Source organism: Salmo trutta, chromosome 25, assembly GCF_901001165.1.
Source record: "Salmo trutta chromosome 25, fSalTru1.1, whole genome shotgun sequence".
NCBI lineage: Eukaryota > Metazoa > Chordata > Actinopteri > Salmoniformes > Salmonidae > Salmo > Salmo trutta.
In genome coordinates this window covers 9,507,581-9,533,882 of record NC_042981.1, presented here as the reverse complement: position 1 = coordinate 9,533,882, position 26,302 = coordinate 9,507,581, and the positions used below count along the sequence as shown (strand labels likewise).

General features: G+C 44.4%; 1 protein-coding gene across 3 annotated transcripts; it reads right to left on the bottom strand.

The window, feature by feature from the left end:
• Window positions 1–699: 699 nt before the first annotated feature.
• LOC115161962 (protein eva-1 homolog A-like) lies at window positions 700–26,161 on the bottom strand. Of its 3 annotated transcripts, XR_003869462.1 has the most exons (5): window positions 25,560–26,161; window positions 5,420–5,754; window positions 4,649–5,005; window positions 1,459–4,536; window positions 700–1,180 (listed from the first exon to the last, which is right to left on the bottom strand). XR_003869462.1 is itself a non-coding variant. In XM_029712817.1 (4 exons), exons 2-4 carry the CDS (start codon window positions 5,526–5,528, stop codon window positions 4,424–4,426), a joined length of 579 nt encoding a protein of 192 aa, XP_029568677.1. In that variant the 5' UTR covers window positions 5,529–5,754; window positions 25,560–26,161; the 3' UTR covers window positions 700–4,423. The 3 variants fall into 3 exon arrangements, 1 of the variants encoding a protein (XP_029568677.1); XR_003869463.1 differs by having other exon boundaries at window positions 700–4,536; window positions 4,649–4,922; XM_029712817.1 differs by having other exon boundaries at window positions 700–4,536.
• Window positions 26,162–26,302: the final 141 nt, after the last annotated feature.

Sequence of the window (26,302 nt, the reverse complement as noted above, 5' to 3'; positions counted from 1 at the left end):
GGCCTGACCAGAACAGAACAGGCCTGACCAGAACAGAACAGACCTGACCAAAACAGGACAGACCTGACCTGAACAGAACAGAACAGACCTGACCAGAACAGAACAGACCTGACCAAAACAGGACAGAACAGAACAGGCCTGACCAGAACAGAACAGAACAGGCCTGACCAGAACAGAACAGGCCTGACCAGAACAGAACAGAACAGGCCTGACCAGAACAGAACAGAGCAGGACAGATCTAACCAGAACAGAACAGAACAGGCCTGACCAGAACAGAACGGAGCAGGACAGATCTAACCAGAACAGAACAGACCAGACCTGACCAGAACAGGACAGACAAGAACAGGACAGGACAGACCAGAACAGGACAGACCAGAACAGGACAGAACAGACCAGAACAGGACAGACCAGAACAGACCAGAACAGGACAGAACAGACCAGACCAGAACAGTACAGACCAGACCAGGACAGGACAGACCAGAACAGACCAGAACAGGACAGAACAGACCAGACCAGAACAGTACAGAACTGGACAGACCAGAACAGGGCAGACCAGAACAGAACAGGACAGACCAGAACAGAACATGACAGACCAGAACAGGACAGGACAGCACAGACCAGAACAAGGCAGCACAGACCAGAACAAGGCAGCACAGACCAGAACAAGACAGGGCAGAACAGAACAGAACAGGCACATCATTTGCTTCTAGAGGGTTTTATTCTTCAATTAATGGGCAGAGTGTTGGTCTCAGTCATCCACTCCCTGTTTGAGTGCTTAAATAGTATCCTTCAATTCAATTGTATTTCTTTTTTCCCTTCCTTGAGGAAACCACTGATCTGTATAATGATTGTATGTGAGAGCAAGGTGGCAAAGCCTCTATCCTACTACTTTCACCTATCCTTTATCCTACTGTGTTCACCTATCCTCTATCCTACTGTGTTCACCTATCTATCCTACTGCGTTCACCTATCCTCTATCCTACTACTTTCACCTATCCTCTATCCTACTGCGTTTACCTATCCTTTATCCTACTGCGTTTACCTATCCTCTCTCCTACTGCGTTCACCTATCCTCTATCCTACTGTGTTCACCTATCCTCTATCCTACTGTGTTCACCTATCCTCTCTCCTACTGCGTTCACCTATCCTACTGCTTTAACCTCAATCCTACTGCGTTCACCTATCCTCTATCCTACTGCGTTTACCTATCCTCTCTCTCCTACTGCGTTTACCTATCCTCTCTCCTACTGCGTTCACCTATCTTCTATCCTACTGTGTTCACCTATCCTCTCTCCTACTGCGTTCACCTATCCTACTGCTTTAACCTCTATCCCACTGTGTTCACCTATCCTCTATCCTACTGCGTTCACCTATCCTCTATCCTACTATGTTCACCTATCCTCCCTCCTACTGCGTTCACCTATCCTACTGCTTTAACCTCAATCCTACTGCGTTCACCTATGCACCTATCTCAGATATGTGGTTTCTTCAAGGAAGAGAGGAAGGATGCATACATACTGTACATAGAGAACCTCTCTCACAGAGAAACAAGTGTTCACTTTACACACAGTTTCTCCAATACCGGCGACAAGCTAGGGGAAACACCCAGAAATGATGCAGAGATAATACTATTGTGCTACACCGTTTACTCTGTGATACCCCATTAAACACAATTATCACAATTTAGTGTTGCACAGTTTACCTTGTGATACCCCATTAAAAACATCACAATTTAGTGTTGCACAGTTTACCTTGTGATACCCCATTAAAAACATCACAATTTAGTGTTGCACAGTTAACCTTTTGATACCCCATTAAAAACATCACAATGTAGGGTTGCACAGTTAACCCTGTGACACCCCATTAAAAACATCACAATGTAGTGTTCCACAGTTTACCTTGTGATACCCCATTAAAAACATCACAATGTATTGTTGCACAGTTTAATTTTGATACCCCATTAAAAACGTCACGATGTATTGTTGCACAGTTTACCTTTTGATACCCCATTAAAAACATCACAATGTAGTGTTGCACAGTTTACCTTGTGATACCCCATTAAAAACATCAAAATGTAGTGTTGCACAGTTTACCTTGTGACACCCCATTAAAAACATCACAATGTGTTGTTGCACAGTTTACCTTGTGATACCCCATTAAAAACATCAAAATGTAGTGTTGCACAGTTTACCCTGTGACACCCCATTAAAAACATCACAATGTAGTGTTGCACAGTTTACCTTGTGACACCCCATTAAAAACATCACCAGGTAGTGTTGCACCACCACACGTCACTCCAAAAACAACACGTATCGTAGAGAGTCTAGCTACCGCTTCAGTGTTAGCAGAGCTGAAGGGACCAGATCGGCGTTAGCAATGGCTGACCCTCTCTGTGGGTGTCTCAGTTGGGATATGAAGAAAATAAATATTATCCAATTCAAACAAGCACATGTGTGTGAAATAAGCACCTAACACATTTGTATTATTGTGATATGGTGGTGGCTCCATGTATCCTTCTGAAGGGTTATAGGGGGACTGAAGGGAACTGTTCAGGAGCTGACTGGATTGGGTTGGAGCACTGCCTCTGTCTGTAGTGACTAAGGGTCCCTAATTAACAATCCTCTGTCTGTAGTGACTAAGGGTCCCTAATTAACACTGCTCTGTCTGTAGTGACTAAGGGTCCCTAATTAACACTCCTCTGTATGTAGTGACTAAGGGTCCCTAATTAACCCTCCTCTGTCTGTAGTGACTAAGGGTCCCTAATTAACACTGCTCTGTCTGTAGTGACTAAGGGTCCCTAATTAACACTGCTCTGTCTGTAGTGACTAAGGGTCCCTAATTAACACTGCTCTGTCTGTAGTGACTAAGGGTCCCTAATTAACACTGCCTCTGTCTGTAGTGACTAAGGGTCCCTAATTAACACTCCTCTGTCTGTAGTGACTAAGGGTCCCTAATTAACACTGCCTCTGTCTGTAGTGACTAAGGGTCCCTAATTAACACTGCCTCTGTCTGTAGTGACTAAGGGTCCCTAATTAACACTCCTCTGTCTGTAGTGACTAAGGGTCCCTAATTAACACTCCTCTGTCTGTAGTGACTAAGGGTCCCTAATTAACACTGCCTCTGTCTGTAGTGACTAAGGGTCCCTAATTAACACTGCCTCTGTCTGTAGTGACTAAGGGTCCCTAATTAACACTCCTCTGTCTGTAGTGACTAAGGGTCCCTAATTAACACTCCTCTGTCTGTAGTGACTAAGGGTCCCTAATTAACACTGCTCTGCTGACAACCAACCACACATAGTTTTATAGTCACAGTCTCTCTGAGGAACGATTGTTGCTTCATCTTAAAGATACAAAACAACAACAAGCCTTAAAAGCATCCCTGAGACAAACGAACAAAGTGTTGCTATTTTATAAAAATGAATTTATTTACAAAAGACAAGAGTGAATCAGTTAAATACACATTAAGGTTGAGTGAAGGCAAACATGAAATGTTTTAGTTGAACCGTGCTGTGTATGACCGTGCCAGTCAGGTTTAACATGTTTTCTCTGTGGTCCTTGTCCTGGTAGTGAACCGTGCTGTGTATGACCGTGCCAGTCAGGTTTAACAGGTTTTCTCTGTGGTCCTTGTCCTGGTAGTGAACCGTGCTGTGTATGACCGTGCCAGTCAGGTTTAACATGTTTTCTCTGTGGTCCTTGTCCTGGTAGTGAACCGTGCTGTGTATGACCGTGCCAGTCAGGTTTAACAGGTTTTCTCTGTGGTCCTTGTCCTGGTAGTGAACCGTGCTGTGTATGACCGTGCCAGTCAGGTTTAACATGTTTTCTCTGTGGTCCTTGTCCTGGTAGTGAACCGTGCTGTGAATGACCGTGCCAGTCAGGTAAAACGTAGTGCAGGACCTTCGGCTAGGAAATCAGAGTATTCCACAGAGGTGAATTGTGGGCCTTTGTCAACGGTGATGGGGATGGTGTCAGGAAGGTCACAGTGTGCCCACGGGATGGTGACATCATCCACCTCAGTATTTGAAAGGGGTTTGACCCCAGAGGAACCATCCTGGGCCACAATCAGGAGGCATTCTCATTCCCTACTTGCCCCATCACAGATCTAAAAGCTGCGGGTTAAGTGTAGTGGAGTCAGGTCATGGTCTTGGTCATTTCCTCTTGGTCTAATGGTTAAGAAGTTGGTTTCTCCAATGGGGAACCCCAGGTTCATATCCCGTCGTAACATCAGTCTGGTGTTGTCAGACACCACCCATGGTTCTGTGGCCCAGTGTCATTGTCCCCTCTCTCCCTGGATAACAGTCCCGTCCACACCTGTGCTTCATGAGCCTCTCGATGCTACCTTGTCTAAAAGTATATATTATCCCTATCCTTCCTCATCCGTTTGTCTGTCTATCCATCTCTTTTTCGCCCTGTTTTCTCTGTCCCTGTCAGTAGTATCTGTTGAGGCTGCGTGTGACAGTGTTGACGTCAGGATGTCCATTCATCCAGATCTCTTGTATGATCCTCTCTCTCTCCTCAACCCTCTGAGCTCGCTCCAACTCTACAGACCAAAACACAACCAAACCAACAACATGAACTAAATAATGCACTGTATACTTAACCATAAAAAAACAACTAAGTACTTCAGAGTTTCCAACGTAGTGTGTATTTACCTTCTACGGATGTGAACACACTGGTGTGCAGCAGCATTCTCTCAAAGCGCCTCCGTCGTCGAGCCGATAGGTCAGAAGTCCCGTCGTCCCAGTCCACTGATTCGCTGTCTCCGCTCGTCTCTGTGGTTACGCCGGGATTGCTCGTGTTAGGGTTCCCAGGTTGGGGATGGTGGTGACAGTGATGGTCCCCATGGTGATGGTGGGGATCCCTGTTGCTATGCTGAGGGTGATGTCGTCGTCGGTTACCGTAGTGACAGTCGGTGCGACAGTGTATCTGGACCACGAGGGCACAGAGGGTGAGGAGGAGACCCACACACACACCACTAACAAACACCAGAGTTACTCGCTCAGGCTGGTCTGAGACGAGAGAGAGAGAGAGATGAGTGTGAGAGAGGGGAGAGAGGAGGGAGAGGGGGAAGAGGGAGAGAGAGAATGGAGGAGGGAGAGAGAGGAGGAGGAGGGTGAGAGAGAGGAGGAGAGAGAATAAAGAGAGAGAGAGAGAGGAGGAGAGAGAGAGAGAGAGAAAGAGAGAGAGCGAGGAGGAGGAGAGAGAGAGAGAGACAGACAGAGAGAGACAGAGAGACAGAGAAACAGAGACAGAGACAGACAAAGAGATTGAGAGCAGAAAATAAAATAAAAATAGGGATTTATTTCTTTATCCAGGTTACACTGACAGACACCTGAACATGTTTTCTATCATAATTTGTAACAAAACATATTCAAACAGCTCAACAATAACACCTGTACACCTGATGTTTCAGTCAATGTTACCTGCTATGAAGGTGTAGGCCGCCAGGGCATTGCTAAACAAAGCCATCTCCTGGGAGACCACCTTCACCTCCATATTTTGGCTGGGGCTTCCTGTGGGCGGGGCATTCATGATGATGTCACTCACTGTCTCTCTCTGGCCTGAGAGAGGCCTAGGCTCATATCTTCTGTGTATAAGTCAGACTTGGCTGACTGTGGTCTTCAATTCTATATGGTTTTATGGAAACAATTTCTGGCTACCCCCTTCCATAAAGTCTGAACTGGGTTCTCTCTTCTGTCTTCTATGAAATATGCACTGGTCCCCTCAGCTGAGAACAGGACAGCAGTCTTCTCTGTCACTGTAAGGTTCAAACAGAAAGGGAGGGAGGGAGGGAGGGAGGGAGGGAGGGAGGGAGGGAGGGAGGGAGGGAGGGAGAGAATGTGAGAGAGAGAGAGAGAGAGAGAGAGTAAAAGAGAGTAGTGAGTGACAAAGTCAGATAATTCTAGATGATCTCATAACTCTTGCATAATTTACGAGAAAGTTTGAGAAATGATTGCATCCTGCTGTCTCCTCGTTAGCCACATGTTCAATCAAAGTATCACATAAACATTGAACCAGCGACGAACCCTGTCTCCTACCCTGATGTCTCTGGATGATTATGGGGCTGTCTGATGAAGCTAGAGAAAATTACAGAGTGCTCATAGGAAAACTCGTAGAATACCCCCCAATCATTGGTTTCCATTTCCCCACTGTAAACATTCCAATACAGTCACAGATGGAGGATCAACCACTACAGAAAATGTCGATACATTATAATCAACATAATAATTCACATTTCCTGAAGCTGCAGGGTTATTTTCCTGCTGTATCAAATTGGCTTAAGAACCTACATCTGTATGTAGTCAATAAAGCTACAAAAAGGCTCTGTAATTGGAAGCTAAGTCCTACCACTAAACGTTCTCTCAAAGTCACACAGTGATTTACCCCAGAAATACCACTCAGCTTTTACCCAAACCCAGTGGCGTTTCCCTGATCAGAAGGAGAGGACATAAAGAGAGTATTTAGTGAAGGGAAATATGTCTGAGAAAAACATCATAAAGGACAGATTGTAAACATAACGAGGCAGCACTGATTTTCCTGGTTTGGCAAGCCTGGTTCCTCTCCAAGGAGAGGGAGAGAGAGGGAGAGAGAGAAGGTGGGGGTATAGGGTCCATGTGTCATTGTCTGATCAGAATAACAGACCTGCAACCCTGAACAGACATGCACCCTCTCTTCCATTCCCCCTCTCCCCTTCCCCCCACTTTCTCCCTCTCTTCCATTCCCCCTCTCCCCTTCTCCCCACTTTCTCCCTCTCTTCCATTCCCCCTCTCCCCTTCCCCCCACTTTCTCCCTCTCTTCCGTTCCCCTCTCCCCCTCCCCCCACTTTCTCCTTCTCATCCATTCCCCCTCTCCACCTCTCGTTCTCTTCCGTCCTACACACGTAGGACTCATATTACAGACAGAAAATACAGCAGCCTTGGTATGTCTCCTCTCCTCTCCTTCACGCATGCACACACGCACACACACAAGCACTCACGCATGCGCACACACACACGCACGCACACACACACACACACACATGCACCAGAAAGAAGGAAAAAACTTAAACATGAGAGAAAGCACTGTGTAGGAGCCAAATAGGTTATATTGTACAATTTTATATGTTTCCAATTCATGTTGAGTTTCTGTTGTATGTGTGTATATCCCCTCTACTGGCCAATGGAGAATACAGTTGAAAGGCAGACATGCGCCAATGCCTTCTGGGAGTGACTGGAATGGCAGCAGTCTTTTGACCATACCAGACAATGTTTACCATGCTGTTTGTTCCTTCAGTTTGAATGATCAGAATTCGTTTTGGTAGAGTTTTCTTTACATTTTTGTATGCAGAAGAACATCAAAATAAATTGATTATTAATTTTCAACTTGAATCAAACTCTGGGCATTGGATTTGTCTGCGTGAAGACTAACATTTCACAACTCTCCATTGTGGATAAGAATGGAATTAGAATGGAAATTGTATTGGGGCAATTATATTGGACAATTTAGCCACTACATTTAGTCAAAATACTTAGCTGGAAAATACTTGGCTACGTCCCTTCCGTCTTCAAGAGAAGACTGGCTTCCAACTCTCCGAGTTGGGCATCTCCGGCGCGGCTCACTCTTGGATTGCGTCCTACCTGACAGGTCGCTCCTACCAGGTGGCGTGGTGAGAATCCGTCTCCGCACCACGTGCTCTCACCACTGGTGTCCCCCAGGGCTCAGTTCTAGGCCCTCTCCTATTCTCGCTATACACCAAGTCACTTGGCTCTGTCATATCCTCACATGGTCTCTCCTATCATTGCTACGCAGACGACACACAATTCATCTTCTCCTTTCCCCCTTCTGATAACCAGGTGGCGAATCGCATCTCTGCATGTCTGGCAGACATATCAGTGTGGATGACGGATCACCACCTCAAGCTGAACCTCGGCAAGATGGAGCTGCTCTTCCTCCCGGGGAAGGACTGCCCGTTCCATGATCTTGCCATCACGGTTGACAACTCCATTGTGTCCTCCTCCCAGAGTGCTAAGAGCCTTGGCGTGACCCTGGATAACAAACACCCTGTCGTTCTCCGCTAACATCAAGGCGGTGACCCGATCCTGTAGGTTCATGCTCTACAACATTCGCAGAGTGCGACCCTGCCTCACACAGGAAGTGGCGCAGGTTCTAATCCAGGCACTTGTCATCTCCCGTCTGGATTACTGCAACTCGCTGTTGGCGGGGCTCCCTGCCTGTGACATTAAACCCCTACAACTCATCCAGAACGCCGCAGCCCGTCTGGTGTTCAACCTTCCCAAGTTCTCTCACGTCACCCCGCTCCTCCGCTCTCTCCACTGGCTTCCAGTTGAAGCTCGCATCCGCTACAAGACCATGGTGCTTGCCTACGGAGCTGTGAGGGGAACGGCACCTCCGTACCTTCAGGCTCTGATCAGTCCCTACACTCAAAGAAGGGCACTGCGTTCATCCACCACTGGCCTGCTCGCCTCCCTACCTCTGCGGAAGCACAGTTCCCGCTCAGCCCAGTCAAAACTGTTCGCTGCTCTGGCACCCTAATGGTGGAACAAGCTCCCTCACGATGCCAGGACAGCGGAGTCAATCACTACCTTCCGGAGACACCTGAAACCCCACCTCTTTAAGGAATAACTGGGATAGGATTAAGTAATCCTTCTAACCCCCCCCCCCACCCTCCCCCCAAAAAAGATATAGATGTACTATTGTAAAGTGGTTGTTCCACTGGATATCATAAGGTGAATGCACCAATTTGTAAGTTGCTCTGGATAAGAGCGTCTGCTAAATTACGTAAATGTAAAATGTAAATGTACTTTGTTGGAATTGAAAAACTGGAATGTTTGGAAAGACGTATAACCAAGGAATGGAGTAGAAAAGAAATGCACAAACTTCTGCATTGATTGATGGGTACATGGAAGTGTTTATGCCTACATTTATCATGCATTCAAAGTAATGGAAATGTTGCTATTGGAGTGATTTATTTGGACAAAGGATCGAATCCACAGAATCCGATTTCCAATCTCCGCTGCCTAATTCATTGAAGTGTGAAGATGATTGATATAGTGACACTGTTAAAGGAGCGCAGTGCACCGGAGCGCTTGTTGATGCATGTTCATGGTTACATGTTGAAATAGATATTGATGTGATCGCCTATTGAGGGATATGACTGAAGAGAATTCTCCCGCTGCAGATAGCGTTGTGTATGTGGGGCAACATGGCGCTAGTGGAGGAGCCTTTATCAGGAATGGCCTTGAAGGAGAACATTTCCCAAATGCGCAAATCCAGAAGTAAACTGGGAAATCTGACTTGCAAAATGAACATTGTTACTGATCTGATGACTGACAATAAGAATGTTGAAGTAGTAAGAAAATGTAATAAAATGCTCCAGTTCAGTGAAATGTTGAATAGATTCAAAGATGTTATCGATTCCTATCATCAAAAGATACCTGAGGATGAAATAAATAAAAAAATAGGTTGAATTGTTATGAACCCAAATGGCAGCATATTAAGGCATTTCTTGTTACTGTGTCCAAATGGATTTCAGGTACAGCCTCAGCACTAGAGAAACCTGATAAATACCCTGGTGAGAAAGATGATGTTAAACCTACTGACAGTGTGTCCCAAACCTCCAGCCGCAGGTCTAAGGTGAACCCTTCACATCCTCAGCCTGCATCCCAGCAGAGGCTGACAGAGCAGCATTAACAACACAGGCTGATGCTCTCAAGTTCAAACACCATCTAGAGGATAAGGAGGAGGAATTAAACCCATCTAGAGGATAAGGAGGAGGAATTAAACCCATCGAGAGGATAAGGAGGAGGAATTAAACCCATCTAGAGGATGAGGAGGAGGAATTAAACCCATCTAGAGGATAAGGAGGAGGAATTAAACCCATCTAGAGGACGAGGAGGAGGAATTAAACCCATCTAGAGGACGAGGAGGAGGAATTAAACCCATCTAGAGGATAAGGAGGAGGAATTAAACTCATCTAGAGGACGAGGAGGAGGAATTAAACCCATCTAGAGGATAAGGAGGAGGAATTAAACTCATCGAGAGGACGAGGAGGAGGAATTAAACCCATCTAGAGGATGAGGAGGAGGAATTAAACCCATCTAGAGGACGAGGAGGAGGAATTAAACCCATCTAGAGGATAAGGAGGAGGAATTAAACCCATCGAGAGGATAAGGAGGAGGAATTAAACTCATCTAGAGGATAAGGAGGAGGAATTAAACCCATCTAGAGGATAAGGAGGAGGAATTAAACCCATCTAGAGGACGAGGAGGAGGAATTAAAGCCATCGAGAGGATGAGGAGGAGGAATTAAACCCATCTAGAGGACAAGGAGGAGGAATTAAACCCATCGAGAGGATAAGGAGGAGGAATTAAACCCATCGAGAGGATAAGGAGGAGGAATTAAACCCATCTAGAGGACGAGGAGGAGGAATTAAACCCATCTAGAGGACGAGGAGGAGGAATTAAACCCATCGAGAGGATAAGGAGGAGGAATTAAACCCATCTAGAGGATGAGGAGGAGGAATTAAACCCATCGAGAGGATGAGGAGGAGGAATTAAACCCATCGAGAGGATGAGGAGGAGGAATTAAACTCATCTAGAGGATAAGGAGGAGGAATTAAACCCATCTAGAGGACGAGGAGGAGGAATTAAACCCATCTAGAGGATGAGGAGGAGGAATTAAACCCATCTAGAGGATAAGGAGGAGGAATTAAACCCATCTAGAGGACGAGGATGAGGAATTAAACCCATCTAGAGGACGAGGAGGAGGAATTAAACCCATCTAGAGGATGAGGAGGAGGAATTAAACCCATCTAGAGGATAAGGAGGAGGAATTAAACTCATCTAGAGGACGAGGAGGAGGAATTAAACCCATCTAGAGGATAAGGAGGAGGAATTAAACTCATCGAGAGGACGAGGAGGAGGAATTAAACCCATCTAGAGGATGAGGAGGAGGAATTAAACCCATCTAGAGGATAAGGAGGAGGAATTAAACCCATCGAGAGGATAAGGAGGAGGAATTAAACCCATCTAGAGGATAAGGAGGAGGAATTAAACCCATCTAGAGGACGAGGAGGAGGAATGAAAGCCATCGAGAGGAGGAGGAGGAGGAATTAAACCCATCTAGAGGACAAGGAGGAGGAATTAAACCCATCGAGAGGATAAGGAGGAGGAATTAAACCCATCTAGAGGACGAGGAGGAGGAATTAAACCCATCTAGAGGACGAGGAGGAGGAATTAAACCCATCGAGAGGATAAGGAGGAGGAATTAAACCCATCTAGAGGATAAGGAGGAGGAATTAAACCCATCTAGAGGACGAGGATGAGGAATTAAACCCATCTAGAGGACGAGGAGGAGGAATTAAACCCATTGAGAGGATAAGGAGGAGGAATTAAACCCATCTAGAGGATGAGGAGGAGGAATTAAACCCATCGAGAGGATAAGGAGGAGGAATTAAACCCATCTAGAGGATAATCAGGAGGAATTAAACCCATTGAGAGGATAAGGAGGAGGAATTAAACCCATCTAGAGGACAAGGAGGAGGAATTAAACCCATCGAGAGGATGAGGAATTAAACCCATCTAGAGGACGAGGAGGAGGAATTAAAGCCATCGAGAGGATGAGGAGGAGGAATTAAACCCATCTAGAGGACAAGGAGGAGGAATTAAACCCATCGAGAGGATAAGGAGGAATTAAACCCATCTAGAGGACGAGGAGGAGGAATTAAACCCATCTAGAGGACGAGGAGGAGGAATTAAACCCATCGAGAGGATAAGGAGGAGGAATTAAACCCATCTAGAGGATAAGGAGGAGGAATTAAACCCATCTAGAGGACGAGGATGAGGAATTAAACCCATCTAGAGGACGAGGAGGAGGAATTAAACCCATTGAGAGGATAAGGAGGAGGAATTAAACCCATCTAGAGGATGAGGAGGAGGAATTAAACCCATCGAGAGGATAAGGAGGAGGAATTAAACCCATCTAGAGGATAATCAGGAGGAATTAAACCCATTGAGAGGATAAGGAGGAGGAATTAAACCCATCTAGAGGACAAGGAGGAGGAATTAAACCCATCGAGAGGATGAGGAATTAAACCCATCTAGAGGACAAGGAGGAGGAATTAAACCCATTGAGAGGATAAGGAGGAGGAATTAAACCCATCTAGAGGACAAGGAGGAGGAATTAAACCCATCTGGAGGACGAGGAGGAGGAATTAAACCAACAAAAGATAGAGGAAAACAGGGAGACTTGAGCTGCAAACTGAAATAGCAGCTGCCTCAGCAAAGCTCACGGTCTTGACATCTGCAGGGGAAGAAAGAAATGCCAACTCAACAACAATAGAAGGACTACTTTGAGGAAATGGCAGAGAGATACAGGATCTCAGACCTACACTAGAGGGCAGGATCGAGAGCTAGTTAGGATAGGGGCTATCAGAAAACCAAGGGCTTATTACAGGAGATTTACGGTAATGAATACAAGATTGCCAATGCATACATGGAGAAGGCTTTTAGCTGGCCTAGCAATAAAATCCCAAGACCACAAGGCATTACATGCCTATGCGTTATACCTCAGAGGTTGTTGTAATGCAGTGGAAGATATGGAAGAGATGGATCTGGCCTCCAGCTTAAAAAAATATTTTTTATTTTATTCATTTTTCGTTTCCATGGAGACCATCGATGGGTTACCAGTATTTTTCATTTTTTATTTTTTTTTCATTTTTATTTAACTAGGCAAGTCAGTTAAGAGCAAATTCTTATTTACAATGAGGGCCTACCCCGGCCAAACCCTAACCCGGACGACGCTGAGCCAATTGTATCCTGAAATTACTCTACAAGCTCAGGGAGAGATGGAGGTCGGTTGCTTGTGAGTTACAGGAGCAGCGCCATGGCAGGCGTGCTAGACTCCTTGATCTCATCCTGTTCATTGAATAACATGTGAGAATGGCCACACATCCAGTGTTCGGTGATATTCAAGATCCAACACAATCCAGGAGCAAGACTCAAAGGCCACAGTCAAGGCTCATTCACACGTCTATTCACAAATCCACAGAGAGCAGCTTTGCTACCAGCGTGTCATCCTCACAGCAACACCCCACCCCCCACGACCCACGACCCCGACACATCACGTCTGTTCTGTAACGGCAGTCACAAATTGGAGCTGTGTCCACAACTTAGGAAAAGGAGCCACAGGGAGAAGATTGGTTTCCTAAAGGGAAACAGGATTTGTTTTGGTTGCTTGTCAAGTGGACACGTGAAGAGACTGCAATAAGCATCTCAAATGCGGTGTATGTAGCCAAACTCACTCAAGTGTGCTTCATATTGATGAGAAACAGCAGAGCAGTCATCAGAAGCAGTAGTTGGTCATAGTGTGACCAGCGACCAAGAATTTGTACTTGCTATTGTATCAGTGAAGGTCAAACACAGTAAAAGCAACCAGGTTATCCAGACGTACGCCTTCCTAGAGGCAGGAAGCACAGCCACATTCGGCACAGAGAGACTGATGACCCAGCTTGGCAGCACATGTGAGAGGAGAGAACATACAGCTCTTACTAGTGTAGGAACGGAGATTCCCTATGAAAAGCCGCTGGCACAGCAGACAGCCGTCCATAACACGTCCACAAGAATCAGTTTCTATACATTACTCTTTTCATGTGAAGTTACCATTTATTGGGCATATAAAATATATATAGTATGTATGTATGTATGTATGTGTGTGGACGTGTTATGGACGGCTCTCTGCCGTGCCACTGGCTTTTCATAGGGAATCACCGTTCCACGGATAAGAACTCCCATTGGATATTGGACTAACGGATCATTGCATGCAGCATGTCGGATTATTGGAATCACTTGTGCTATGTCTGTGACAACGAACAATGATTGTGCCAAACATTTTCCCAGAGAAACGAGAAGAATCCAGAAGCCAAATCTCCCGCGCCATTGCTCATCAAAGGACATTGGTACTTGTGCTTCCCTCTTGTGCTGCGCGAAGCAAGTTGAACATTGTTTTGTAAATTGCAGCGTTGTGGAATAGGAATTGGAGTAGGTGTTTCATAGGGAAGACGCTATTCAACATGTTGACGCTTCATTTATGAACATTACAACAGAGTATTGGGCTCTGTTTGATCTTCGCATTGGTGAAAAGAAAAAGAGTGGCGTCGTGTCATTGGATAAACCTTCTGCTGAATGGGCTGCGTGAGATGAAGATGGACTGTAAAGGTAGTGGAGAACAACTGCTCTGATTAAATGTTGACTGAAGATATTCGTTGAACATTTTAAGAAATTGACAGATTAAAAAAGATGGTGGACTGTGTGAAACAGGGGCAGTCTGACTTTGTACAGCAGGGCCATATTGGAGCTGGCGTGGAGTTTCTAATTGGCAGCGATGCTCCACAGGCCATTGACCCTGCTGATGATGACAGTGTTGCAGAGACCATTTGGTGTGGGTCTTTGGCGGTTGCTTAGGAGAAGGTGGTGACAACTGCACACCCCATCTACAACAGACACACACATGAGTGGCACACTGAGTGCTACAGGATGCTGCCTTGTTATAGGCTGAGCTGGGGCTAAGTGCTAGCCCTGTCAACCTACTACAGAACTTACCTTGTTATAGGCTGAGCTGGGGCTAAGTGCTAGCCCTGTCAATCTACTACAGAACTTATCTTGTTATAGGCTGAGCTGGTGCTAAGTGCTAGCCCTGTCAACCTACTACAGAACTTACCTTGTTATAGGCTGAGCTGGGGCTAAGTGCTAGCCCTGTCAACCTACTACAGAACTTACCTTGTTATAGGCTGAGCTGGGGCTAAGTGCTATCCCTGTCAACCTACTACAGAACTTACCTTGTTATAGGCTGAGCTGGGGCTAAGTGCTAGCCCTGTCAACCTACTACAGAACTTACCTTGTTATAGGCTGAGCTGGGGCTAAGTGCTATCCCTGTCAACCTACTACATAACTTACCTTGTTATAGGCTGAGCTGGGGCTAAGTGCTAGCCCTGTCAACCTACTACAGAACTTACCTTGTTATAGGCTAAGCTGGGGCTAAGTGCTAGCCCTGTCAATCTACTACAGAACTTATCTTGTTATAGGCTGAGCTGGGGCTAAGTGCTATCCCTGTCAACCTACTACAGAACTTACCTTGTTATAGGCTGAGCTGGGGCTAAGTGCTAGCCCTGTCAACCTACTACAGAACTTATCTTGTTATAGGCTGAGCTGGGGCTAAGTGCTAGCCCTGTCAACCTACTACAGAACTTACCTTGTTATAGGCTGAGCTGGGGCTAAGTGCTAGCCCTGTCAACCTACTACAGAACTTACCTTGTTATAAGCTGAGCTGGGGCTAAGTGCTAGCCCTGTCAACCTACTACAGAACTTATCTTGTTATAGGCTGAGCTGGGGCTAAGTGCTAGCCCTGTCAACCTACTACAGAACTTACCTTGTTATAGGCTGAGCTGGGGCTAAGTGCTAGCAACCTCTGGTCCTGCAGATCCTCCTTCCATCTACACACAAACATCAATTTTATTTATCACATGCGCCAAATACAACAGGTATAGAGACCTTACAGTGAAATGCTTACTTACAAGCCCTTAACCAACAATGCAGTTTTAAGAAAATACAAAAAACATAAGAGATAAGAATAATAAATAATTAAAGAGCAGCAGTAAATAACAATAGTGGGGCTATATACAGGGGGTACCGGTACAGAGACAATGTGGAGGCTATATACAGGGGGTACCGGTACAGAGTCAATGTGGAGGCTATATACAGGGGGTACCGGTACAGAGTCAATGTGGAGGCTATATACAGGGGGTACCGGTACAGAGTCAATGTGGAGGCTATATACAGGGGGTACCGGTACAGAGTCAATGTGGAGGCTATATACAGGGGGTACCGATACAGAGTCAATGTGGAGGCTATATACAGGGGGTACCGATACAGAGTCAATGTGGAGGCTATATACAGGGGGTACCGATACAGAGTCAATGTGGAGGCTATATACAGGGGGTACCGATACAGAGTCAATGTGGAGGCTATATACAGGGGGTACCGATACAGAGTCAATGTGGAGGCTATATACAGGGGGTACCGGTACAGAGTCAATGTGGAGGCTATATACAGGGGGTACCGATACAGAGTCAATGTGGAGGCTATATACAGGGGGTACCGGTACAGAGTCAATGTGGAGGCTATATACAGGGGGTACCGATACAGAGTCAATGTGGAGGCTATATACAGGGGGTACCGGTACAGAGTCAATGTGGAGGCTATATACAGGGGGTACCGATACAGAGTCAATGTGGAGGCTATATACAGGGGTTACCGGTACAGAGTCAATGTGCAGGGGCACCGGTCTCATGGTGATTGAGGTAATTATGTACATGCAGGAAGGGTTATTAAAGTGGCTATGCAAAGATAATAACAGAGAGTAGCAGCAGCGTAGGGGGGGAAGGGTGGAAATAGTCTGGGTAGCCCCCGAACACTAAGGTAACCTGCCTGAATGACTACCGACACGTAGCACTTACGTCTGTAGGCATGGAGTGCTTTGAAAGGCTGGTCATGACTCACATCAACACCATTATCCCAGAAACCCTAGACCCACTCCAATTTGCATACCGCCCTAACAAATCCACAGATGATGCAATCTCTATTGCAGTCCACACTGCCCTTTCCCACCTGGACAAAAGGAACACCTACGTGAGAATGCTATTCATTGACTACAGCTCAGCGTTCAACACCATAGTGCCCTCAAAGCTCATCACTAAGCTAAGGACCCTGGAACAAGACACCTCCCCCTGAAACTGGATCCTGGACATCCTGACGTGCCACCCCCAGTTGGTAAGGGTAGATAGCAATCTAGAAAAAAGAAACGCACACCTATAAAGGCGAGGTGCTGGCTAGCGGAGTAGAAAACTAGAAAATAAGGGAAAGCCGCACACTCTAAGAGCTCAGATGCAAAAATGTAATAACCTAATAACCAACGTTTCGACAGCAAAGCTGTCTTCATCAGGGTAAGTAGCAACACATCTGCCACACTGATCCTCAACACGGGGGCCCCTCAGTGGTGCGTGCTCAGTCCCCTCCTGTACTCCCTGTTTGCCGATGACACAACAGTGGTAAGCCTGATCACCGACAATGACAAGACAGCCTATAGGGAGGAGGTCAGAGACCTTGCCGTGTAGTGCCAGGACAACAACCTCTCCCTCAACGTGATCAAGACAAAGGAGATGATTGTGGACTACTGGAAAAGGAGGACTGAGCACGCCCCTATTCTCATTGACGGGGCTGCTGTGGAGCAGGTTGAGAGCTTCAAGTTTCTTGGTGTCCACGTCACCAACAAACTAACATGGTCCAAGCACACCAAGACAGTCGTGAAGAGAAACCTATTCCCCCTCAGGAGACTGAAAAGATTTGACATGGTTCCTCAGATCTTCAAATGGTTCTACAGCTGCACCATCAAGAGCATCCTAACGGGTTGCATCACTGCCTGGTATGGCAAATGCTCGGCCTCCAACCGCAAGGCACTACGGAGGGTAGTGCATACGGCCCAGTACATCCCTGGGGCCAAGCTTTCTGCCATCCAGGACCTCTATACCAGGCAGTATCAGAGGAAGGCCCTAAAAATTGTCAAAGTTTCCAGCCACCCTAGTCATAGACTGTTCTCTCTGCTACCGCATGGCAATCGGTACCAGAGCACCAAGTCTAGGTCCATGTGGCTTCTAAACAGCTTCTACCCCTAAGCCATAAGACTCCTGAACACCTAATCAAATGGCTACCCAGACTATTTGCATTGCCCCCCCCTTTTACTCTGCTGCTGCTCTCTGTTATTATCTAGCTGCATAGTCACTTTAATAACTCTACCTACATGTACATATTACCTCAATTACCTCGACTAACCGGTGCCCCCACACATTCCCTCTGTACCGGTACCCCCTGTATATAGCCTCGCTATTGTTATTTTACTTCTGTTTTTAATTATTTGTTACTTTTATTTGTTATTCTTATTTTTTGTAGGTATTTTTCTTAAACTGCATTGTTGGTTAAGGGCTTGTAAGTAAGCATTTCACTGTAAAGTCTACACCTGTTGTATTCGGTACATGTGACAAATAACATTTGATTTGATTTGAAATGGCGAGGGATAAAGCTGATTGGCTAGAACTCAAATTTCAAGGAGGCTGGCCCACGAGGGGAAAATGTAGGGAAAATGGTGCAGCACAGCTTCCAGAAAACAGTCGCTTTCAAACTAGATATTTTGTTGCTAATTGAAGTAAGCCAGTAATTATACTCATAGATTATGCACATATGGACTATACATTGACTCATTCAGCCCAAAGCGGCAGGTTTAAAGAATACTTGGTAGTCGCCAAAGTTCCAGAACATGTCTTTAATCTGTTCCAGAACATGTCTTTAATCTGTTCCAGAACATGTCTTTAACTTCTTACATCTACACGTTCCGCTAGCGGAACGTCTGCTCCAATATCCAATGATGGGCGGGGCGCGAAATTCAAACTCCTCTAAATCCGAAAACTTACACTTTTCAAACATATGACTATGTTACAGCTATTTAAAGACAAGACTCTCCTTTATCTAACCAAACTGTCCGATTTCAAAAAGGCTTTACAGCGAAAGCAAAACATTAGATTATGTCAGCAGAGTACCCAGCCAGGAATAATCACACAGCCATTTTTCAAGCTAGCATATCATGTCACATAAACCCAAACCATATCTAAATGCAGCACTAACCTTTGATGATCTTCATCAGATGACACACCTAGGACATTGTGTTATACAATACATGCATGTCTGTTCAATCAAGTTCATATTTATATCAAAAACCAGCTTTTTACATTAGCATGTGACGTTCAGAACTAGCATTCCCACCGAACACTTCCGGTGATTTTACTAAATTACTCACGATAAACGTTCACAAAAAGCATAACAATTATTTTAAGAATTATAGATACAGAACTCCTCTATGCACTCGATATGTCCGATTTTAAAATAGCTTTTCGGATGAAGCACATTTTGCAATAATGTAAGTACATAGCCCGGCGTTACAGGGCTAGCTATTTAGACACCCACCCAGTGTAGCCTTCACCAAAATCACATTTCCTATAAGAAAAATGTTCTTACCTTGCTTGTTCTTCATCAGAATACACTGCCAGGACTTCTACTTCAATAACAAATGTAGGTTTGGTCCCAAATAATCCATCGTTATATCCAAACAGCGACGTTTTGTTCGTGCGTTCTAGACACTATCCCAACGCTAAATCTCGGCCACGAGCATGACGCAAAATATGACAAAAAATTTCGAAATATTCCATTACCGTACTTCGAAGCATGTCAACCGCTGTTTAAAACCAATATTTATGCAATTTATCTCGTAGAGAAGCGATAATATTCCGACCGGGAATCTGCCTGTCTGTAAACTGAGGAAAAAACCAAAAGCCGGGGGCGGGGCGTGTCACGCGCCTAAGGCTTAGTCCATTGACTGACCACTCAGCATTTGCTCTCGTGTGCTTCAGCCAGGGCTTTGAATGACATCATTCCTGTTTTTCCCGGGCTGTGAGACTCCATTGTTGACGTGAGAATTGTCACGTAAGAGCAGAGATCCTTTGTAAACGACAGAGATAATAAAGAAGGGCAAGAAATGTTCAGACAGGGTACTTCCTGAACAGAAGCATCTCAGGTTTTTGCCTGCCATAGGAGTTCTGTTATACTCACAGACACCATTCAAACAGTTTCAGAAACTTTGGAGTGTTTTCTCTCCAAAGCTAATAATTATATGCATATTCCAGTTTCTGGGCAGGACTAATAATCAGATTAAATCGGGTACGTTTTTTATCCAGCCGTGAAATTACTGCCCCCTAGATGTAACAGGTTAATCTGTTCCAGAACATGTCTTTAATCTGTTCCAGAGCATGTCTTTAATCTGTTCCAGAACATGTCTTTAATCTGTTCCAGAACATGTCCTTAATCTGTTCCAGAGCATGTCTTTAATCTGTTCCAGAACATGTCTTTAATCTGTTCTGGAGCATGTCTTTAATCTGTTCCAGAGCATGTCTTTAATCTGTTCCAGAACATGTCTTTAATCTGTTCCAGAACATGTCTTTAATCTGTTCCAGAACATGTCCTTAATCTGTTCCAGAGCATGTCTTTAATCTGTTCCAGAACATGTCTTTAATCTGTTCTGGAGCATGTCTTTAATCTATCCTCCATGGAGATGATACTGACAGTACAGAAAATGAGGAAGAGGGGACTGTAGGCTACTGCATTTAGACAGGCTATAGATCAAAATTGGGCTGCCTGTGTAAATGCAGACACAGTGTCACAGCTGGTTGAGATGGGAAGTAGGGTCTGTGTGTGTGTTCCTTCCTTGGGGCTGACCTTCTCACCCTCATTAGAAAAACAAAACACAATCTCAGGCTGAACACCACCCTTTAAAAATCTCTCTCTCCTTCTCTTTCCATATCGCTTCCTTTCTCCATCTCTCTCTCCACCCGTCAATCATGCTTAATTCAGGTCTGGGTGTCAGAGGCCATCCCATCCCTCTGCGTGGCCTGTGTGTGTGCGTGTGTGTGTGTGTGTTTGTGTGTGTGTGTGTGTGTGTGTGTGTGTGTGTGTGTGTGTGTGTGTGTGTGTGTGTGTGTGTGTGTGTGTGTGTGTGTGTGTGTGTGTGTGTGTGTGTGTGTGTGTGTAAGACCTCAGGCTGAGTTAATGATAAGGTGTCAGTGAAACAATCCAGGAATGCAGCTTTGTGATGGATGGAGCGAGAGAAAGGAGAGCACAAGAGAACAACAGAGCTGAAAACTGACCACAGATCAGCTGAAAACTGACAAGATCAGCTGAAAACTGAACAGATAAACTGAAAACTGATCACAGATCAGCTGAAGGTGAAATGAAACCTACTAAATATCTATGCATGGTTTGTCAGATGTCCTTATCAATCAGACTGAGCTGATATGATAGGTGAGTTTTATAAGAGCCAGACTCGGCTCACACACGCCTTGTTAATTAAAGGTGGTTTCAGCTCGTTAGACATCGTTACAGTTCGTTAGAACATTCAACTAAACGGATTACAGTCTGATACAGTTAGACTGACTCGACTAAACACTCAACAGTTCATGAATTCTCTTTCTTATCCTTCTAATTCGTTTTTTCCTCTTTCTATGTGTATGTCTCTTCTCTCTGTTTTCTTCAAGTCACCACTCTCTTTCTGTAGAAAAGCTGGTGCAGACTAAAACCTATCGCTTTGGTAAAACATAAAGATGTATGCAGACAGACCAAGAGACAGACAGACACACAGTGTCTTACAGCACAATAGTCCAATGTAGTGCAGAGTCCCTGTGCTGTTTAAACTGGGCTTTCTCTCCTACACTGCTCAACTCCTACCCTACTTTGGAATGACTCTGACCAGTGTGTGAAGAATCATGACAAAACACGTACACACACGTACACACACGTACACACACACACACACACACACACACACACACACACACACACACACACACACACACACACACACACACACACACACACACACACACACACACACACACACACACACACAGAGCTCGGACCACCCTGGCCTTAATATTCCAGAGAAACCATGCCTCCAGCTTCCAGACCAAATTTAGCCCAAAAAGCATGCCTGTGTTGACTCTGAGACTGATGCATAGTGACATTGGCCTTTCCTCTCTTTCTGCTTTTAAAGGGATAGTTCAGGATTTAGGCAATGAAGCCCTGTATCTACTTCCCCAGAATCAGATGAACTCCTGGATATCATTCTTATGTCTCTGCATCCAGTATGAATGAAGTGGGAGGTAGTTTCTCTTGCCAATGCTAACTAGTGTTAGCGCAATGACTGGAAGTCTATGGTATCTACTAGCATGCTAGCAGTTACCATAGACTTCCAGTCATTAACTTCCAGTCATTGCGCTAACGCTAGTTAGCAATTGAGCTATCACTAGATAGCAACTTCCTTCGAACTGAACGCAGAGACATAAAAATGTTATCCATGAGTTAATCTGGCTCTGGGGAAGTAGATAAATGGGTTCATTGCCAAAATCCTGAAGGATCCCTTTATCATCTCATGAATCTGCTTAAAGAGCGAATGGGAATACAGACAAAGATGGAGAGTGAGAGTAAGAAAGGGAAATAGTATAGGTTTGTAGATTTAGTGCTGAGAGTGTGAGTAGTGGATATTTTCACTGTAACTGATTCATCTCATCCCCCCATGAGATCTCTCTGATATGTGGCATCAGACCTTTCTGAACCCCCCTCCCCCCATTGATAAATGAATTCTACTGACTCTCTGCTGGTGCCAGTGGCTGTGTGTTTCCTACACCCTGCAGCCCAACCCACAGCCAGCGGTGGAGTGAGGAGGACACACTGTTATTATGCTTCTCTAGATACCACACATTATCCAACACACACACCCTAAAACACGCACACACATATACACACACACACTGTCACACACACACAATGTCACACACACAACGTCACACATGTATGTCCTATTTCCAACTCATCCATCAGAAACGTTAAAGAAACATTACCGTTAACTATTATTATTATTATTCATTTTATTCATACAGGGGATCAACTGGGTCCTGTTTTCAATACAAAGAAAAAGTACATATATGCACAAATACACAGACACAAGACATATATACGCTTTAAGAAAAACATCCACAATTAACATTTAACAGAATGTTTTTTATTTCCCACGGAGGGACCGGGACATATATTCTAAGAGTTTTTTGTAAATTGTTCTACATGTAAGGTGCAGCATAACTGAAAGCGCATTTTCCGATCTGTGTAGAAACTGAGGGGATCTGAAAGTGTAATGTAATTCATTGACCTAGTTTTATAATTAGTAATTCTATAAGAGATTAGAGATGTCAGATACATTGGACGTGTTTTTTTGTTGCATTAACGCTTTATAGATAAATAACAAACTGCTGCTCTCTTCTATCGGTTAAAGAGACCCAACCTACTTCTAGATATAAGGAACAGTGGTGAGTTTTAAAACCAGAGCCAGTAATGAACCTCAGGGCATAATGATATACAGCATCCAAGGGTTTAAGTGTGGACGCTGCAGCATGCATGTAACTAACTTCCCCATAATCCAATACACACATAAAGGTAGACGGAACCATTTTCTTTCTATTAGCAGATGATGAGCAGGCTTTTGTTTCTGTAAAATAAACCAAATCTTAAACTTCAACTTTCTTACCAGCTCAGATATGTGTTTTGAAAGACAACTTGTCATCTAGACATTTACCAAGATATTTATAATAAGGAACCAGCTCCATTTCTATACCATTTAGCCTACTAATTTTATAGTCATTTACAGTGGTAACTAAAAGTATGTGAACCCTTTGGAATTACCTGGATTTCTGCATAAATTGGTTCAAAAATTGGATCTTCACTTCATCTAGGTCACAACAATAGACAAACACAGTGTGCTTAAACTAATAACGCACAAACAATTATACGTTTTTATATCTTTATTGAAAACACTGTGTAAACATTCACAGTGCAGGGTGGGAAAAGTATGTGAACCCTTGGATTTAATAACTGGTTGACCCTCCTTTGGCAGCAATAACCTCAACCAAACGTTTTCTGTAGTTGTGGATCAGACCTGCACAACGGTCAGGGGGAATTCTGGACCATTCCTCTTTACAAAACTGTTTCAGTTCAGCAATATTCTTGGGATGTCTGGTGTGAACCGTGCTCGAGGTCATGCCACAGAATCTCAAACGGGTTGAGGTCAGGACTCTGACTGGGCCACTCCAGAAGGTGGATTTTCTTCTGTTGAAGCCATTCTGTTGTTGATTTACTTCTGTGTTTTGAGTCGTTGTCCTGTTGAATCCCCCAACTTCTGTTGAGCTTCAATTGTCGGACAGATAGCCTAACATTCTCCTGCAAAATGTCTTGATAAACACGGGAATTCATTTTTTTCTGTCAATGATAGCAAGTTGTCCAGTCCATGAGGCAGCAAAGCAGCCCAAACCATGATGCTCCCTCCACCATACTTTACAGTTGGGATGAGGTTTTGATGTTGGTGTGCTGTGCCTTTTTCTCTCCACATAGTGTTGTGTGTTCCTTCCAAACAACTCAACTGTAGTTTCATCTGTCCACAGAATATTTGCCAGTGGCGCTCTGGAACATCCAGGTGGTCTTTTGCAAACTTCAGATGTGCAGCAATGTTTTTTTTGGACAGTAGTAGCTTCTTCCGTGGTGTCCTCCCATGAACACCATTCTTGTTTAGTGTTTTACGTATCGTAGACTCGTCAACATAGATGTTAGCATGCTCCAGAGATTTCTGTAAGTCTTTAGCTGACACTCTAGGATTCTTCTTAACCTCATTGAGCATTCTGCGCTGTGCTCTTGCAGTTATGTTTGCAGGACATCCACTCCTAGGGAGAGTAGCTACTGTGCTGAACTTTCTCAATTTATAGACAATTTGTCTTACAGTGGACTGATGAATATCAAGGCTTTTAGAGATACTTTTGTAACCCTTTCCAGCTTTATGCAAGTCAACAATTCTTAATCTTAGGTCTTTTGAGATCTCTTTTGTTTGAGGCATGGTTCACATCAGGCAATGCTTCATGTGAATAGCAAACTCACATTTTGTGAGTGTTTTTTTATCGGGCAAGGCAGCTCTAACCAACATCTCCAAACTCGTCTCATTGACTCCAGGTTAGCTGACTCCTGACTCCAATTATCTTTTGGAGAAGTCATTAGCCTTGGGGTTCACATACTTTTTCCAACCTACACTGTGAATGTTTAAATTATGTATTCAATATAGACAAGTTATTAACTTTAGTACATTGTTTGTGTCCATTGTTTTGACTTAGGGGAAGATCAGATACAATTTTTTGACAAATTTATGCAGAAATCCAGGTAATTCCAAAGGGTTCACATACTTTTTCTTGCAACTGTAGATAAAAAATTATGTAGTCTAGAGAAGAGAATATATTTTGTTTTGTTAGCATTTAGCACCAATTTAAGATCATAAAGTGTCTTCTGAAGTACCAGAAAATCAGATTTCAAATTTGAAAATGCTTGGCCAATAATAGGAGCAATGGAGTACAACACAGTATCATCAGAGTATAAATGAATTTGACAATTTCTCATTTTGTCATTGATGTTATTAATATAGATATTAAACAATAGCGGAGATAGTACTGAGCCTTATGGGACACCTTTTTGAAGCACTAGATACTCAGATTTGATGCCATCTGCCATGATGACTTGGGTTCTTTCATGGAGATAATTATTGAACCATAAGCAAACATCAGAGCCCAGTCCAATCGAAGACAGCTGATTTAACAGAGTTCCAAAATCAACACTGTCAAAAGCTTTGCATAGGTCAATAAACATGGCAGCACAACGTTTTCTATTATCCAAGCCGTTTGCAATATCACTCCCAACAAGCATTGTGGTGCTAGCAGTGCTATATTTAGGTCTAAAGCCAGATGTATTTATAATATGGATGCCATTTACATATAGAAAAGACTGTAGTTACTTGTTGACTAAAAACTCTAGTACTGTTCATACTTACATATCCATGATCCAGATTATAAATCCCTTCCAATGAAACACGTTTGAAGTTCCATGTTCTCTCCCCTCCTCTCCTCTGCCGTAGTAATCCGGAGAGCGTCAGCGCGGCCCCAGTGAGACCACTATCCAAAGCCCAGAGACCCAAAAACAACAGCAGCAGAGAGGGAGTCACTCCTACAGCAACAATTTGAAGTCACAAAGAGATACAGGGGTGGTTTTAAAAGACTTTCCAGCTTCCAATCACAGTTTTCCAAGAATGATTTTCCAAAGTTTTCCAGGTCCGTCTCTCAGCAGGCAGGGATCGAGTCCTGGAAGCTGGAATGTGACACAAGAGAAGCTCACCCCCACGGACATTCACACACACAGTCGTGCTCCGCACTCTTCTTCCTAAAAAGCCGTCACACTCTCATCTCCCACACTCTGTAAGACCCATCGTCTCCGCTATACATTCCCCTCTTACCACCCAACCTGACTACACTGAGCAGAGAGAGCAACTCTGTGGCACAAAGACAGACAAAGAGGGAGAGAGAGAAGCAGGGTGTGGTGGGGGGTAGCGCTTTGGATATTGCTATGGAGAAAAAGAGAGACAGGCGAATAAGATTGGAGAACCAAGGAAGTGAGGGTGAAAGAGAGAGGGAACGAGACAGAGAAATAGAGGGAGGAGTGAGTATGGCATGGGAATTTCATTCAGCTTTGACTGGGAATTTGCCTCCTGACTTTTCCCATCAATATAAAGTTTGTCTC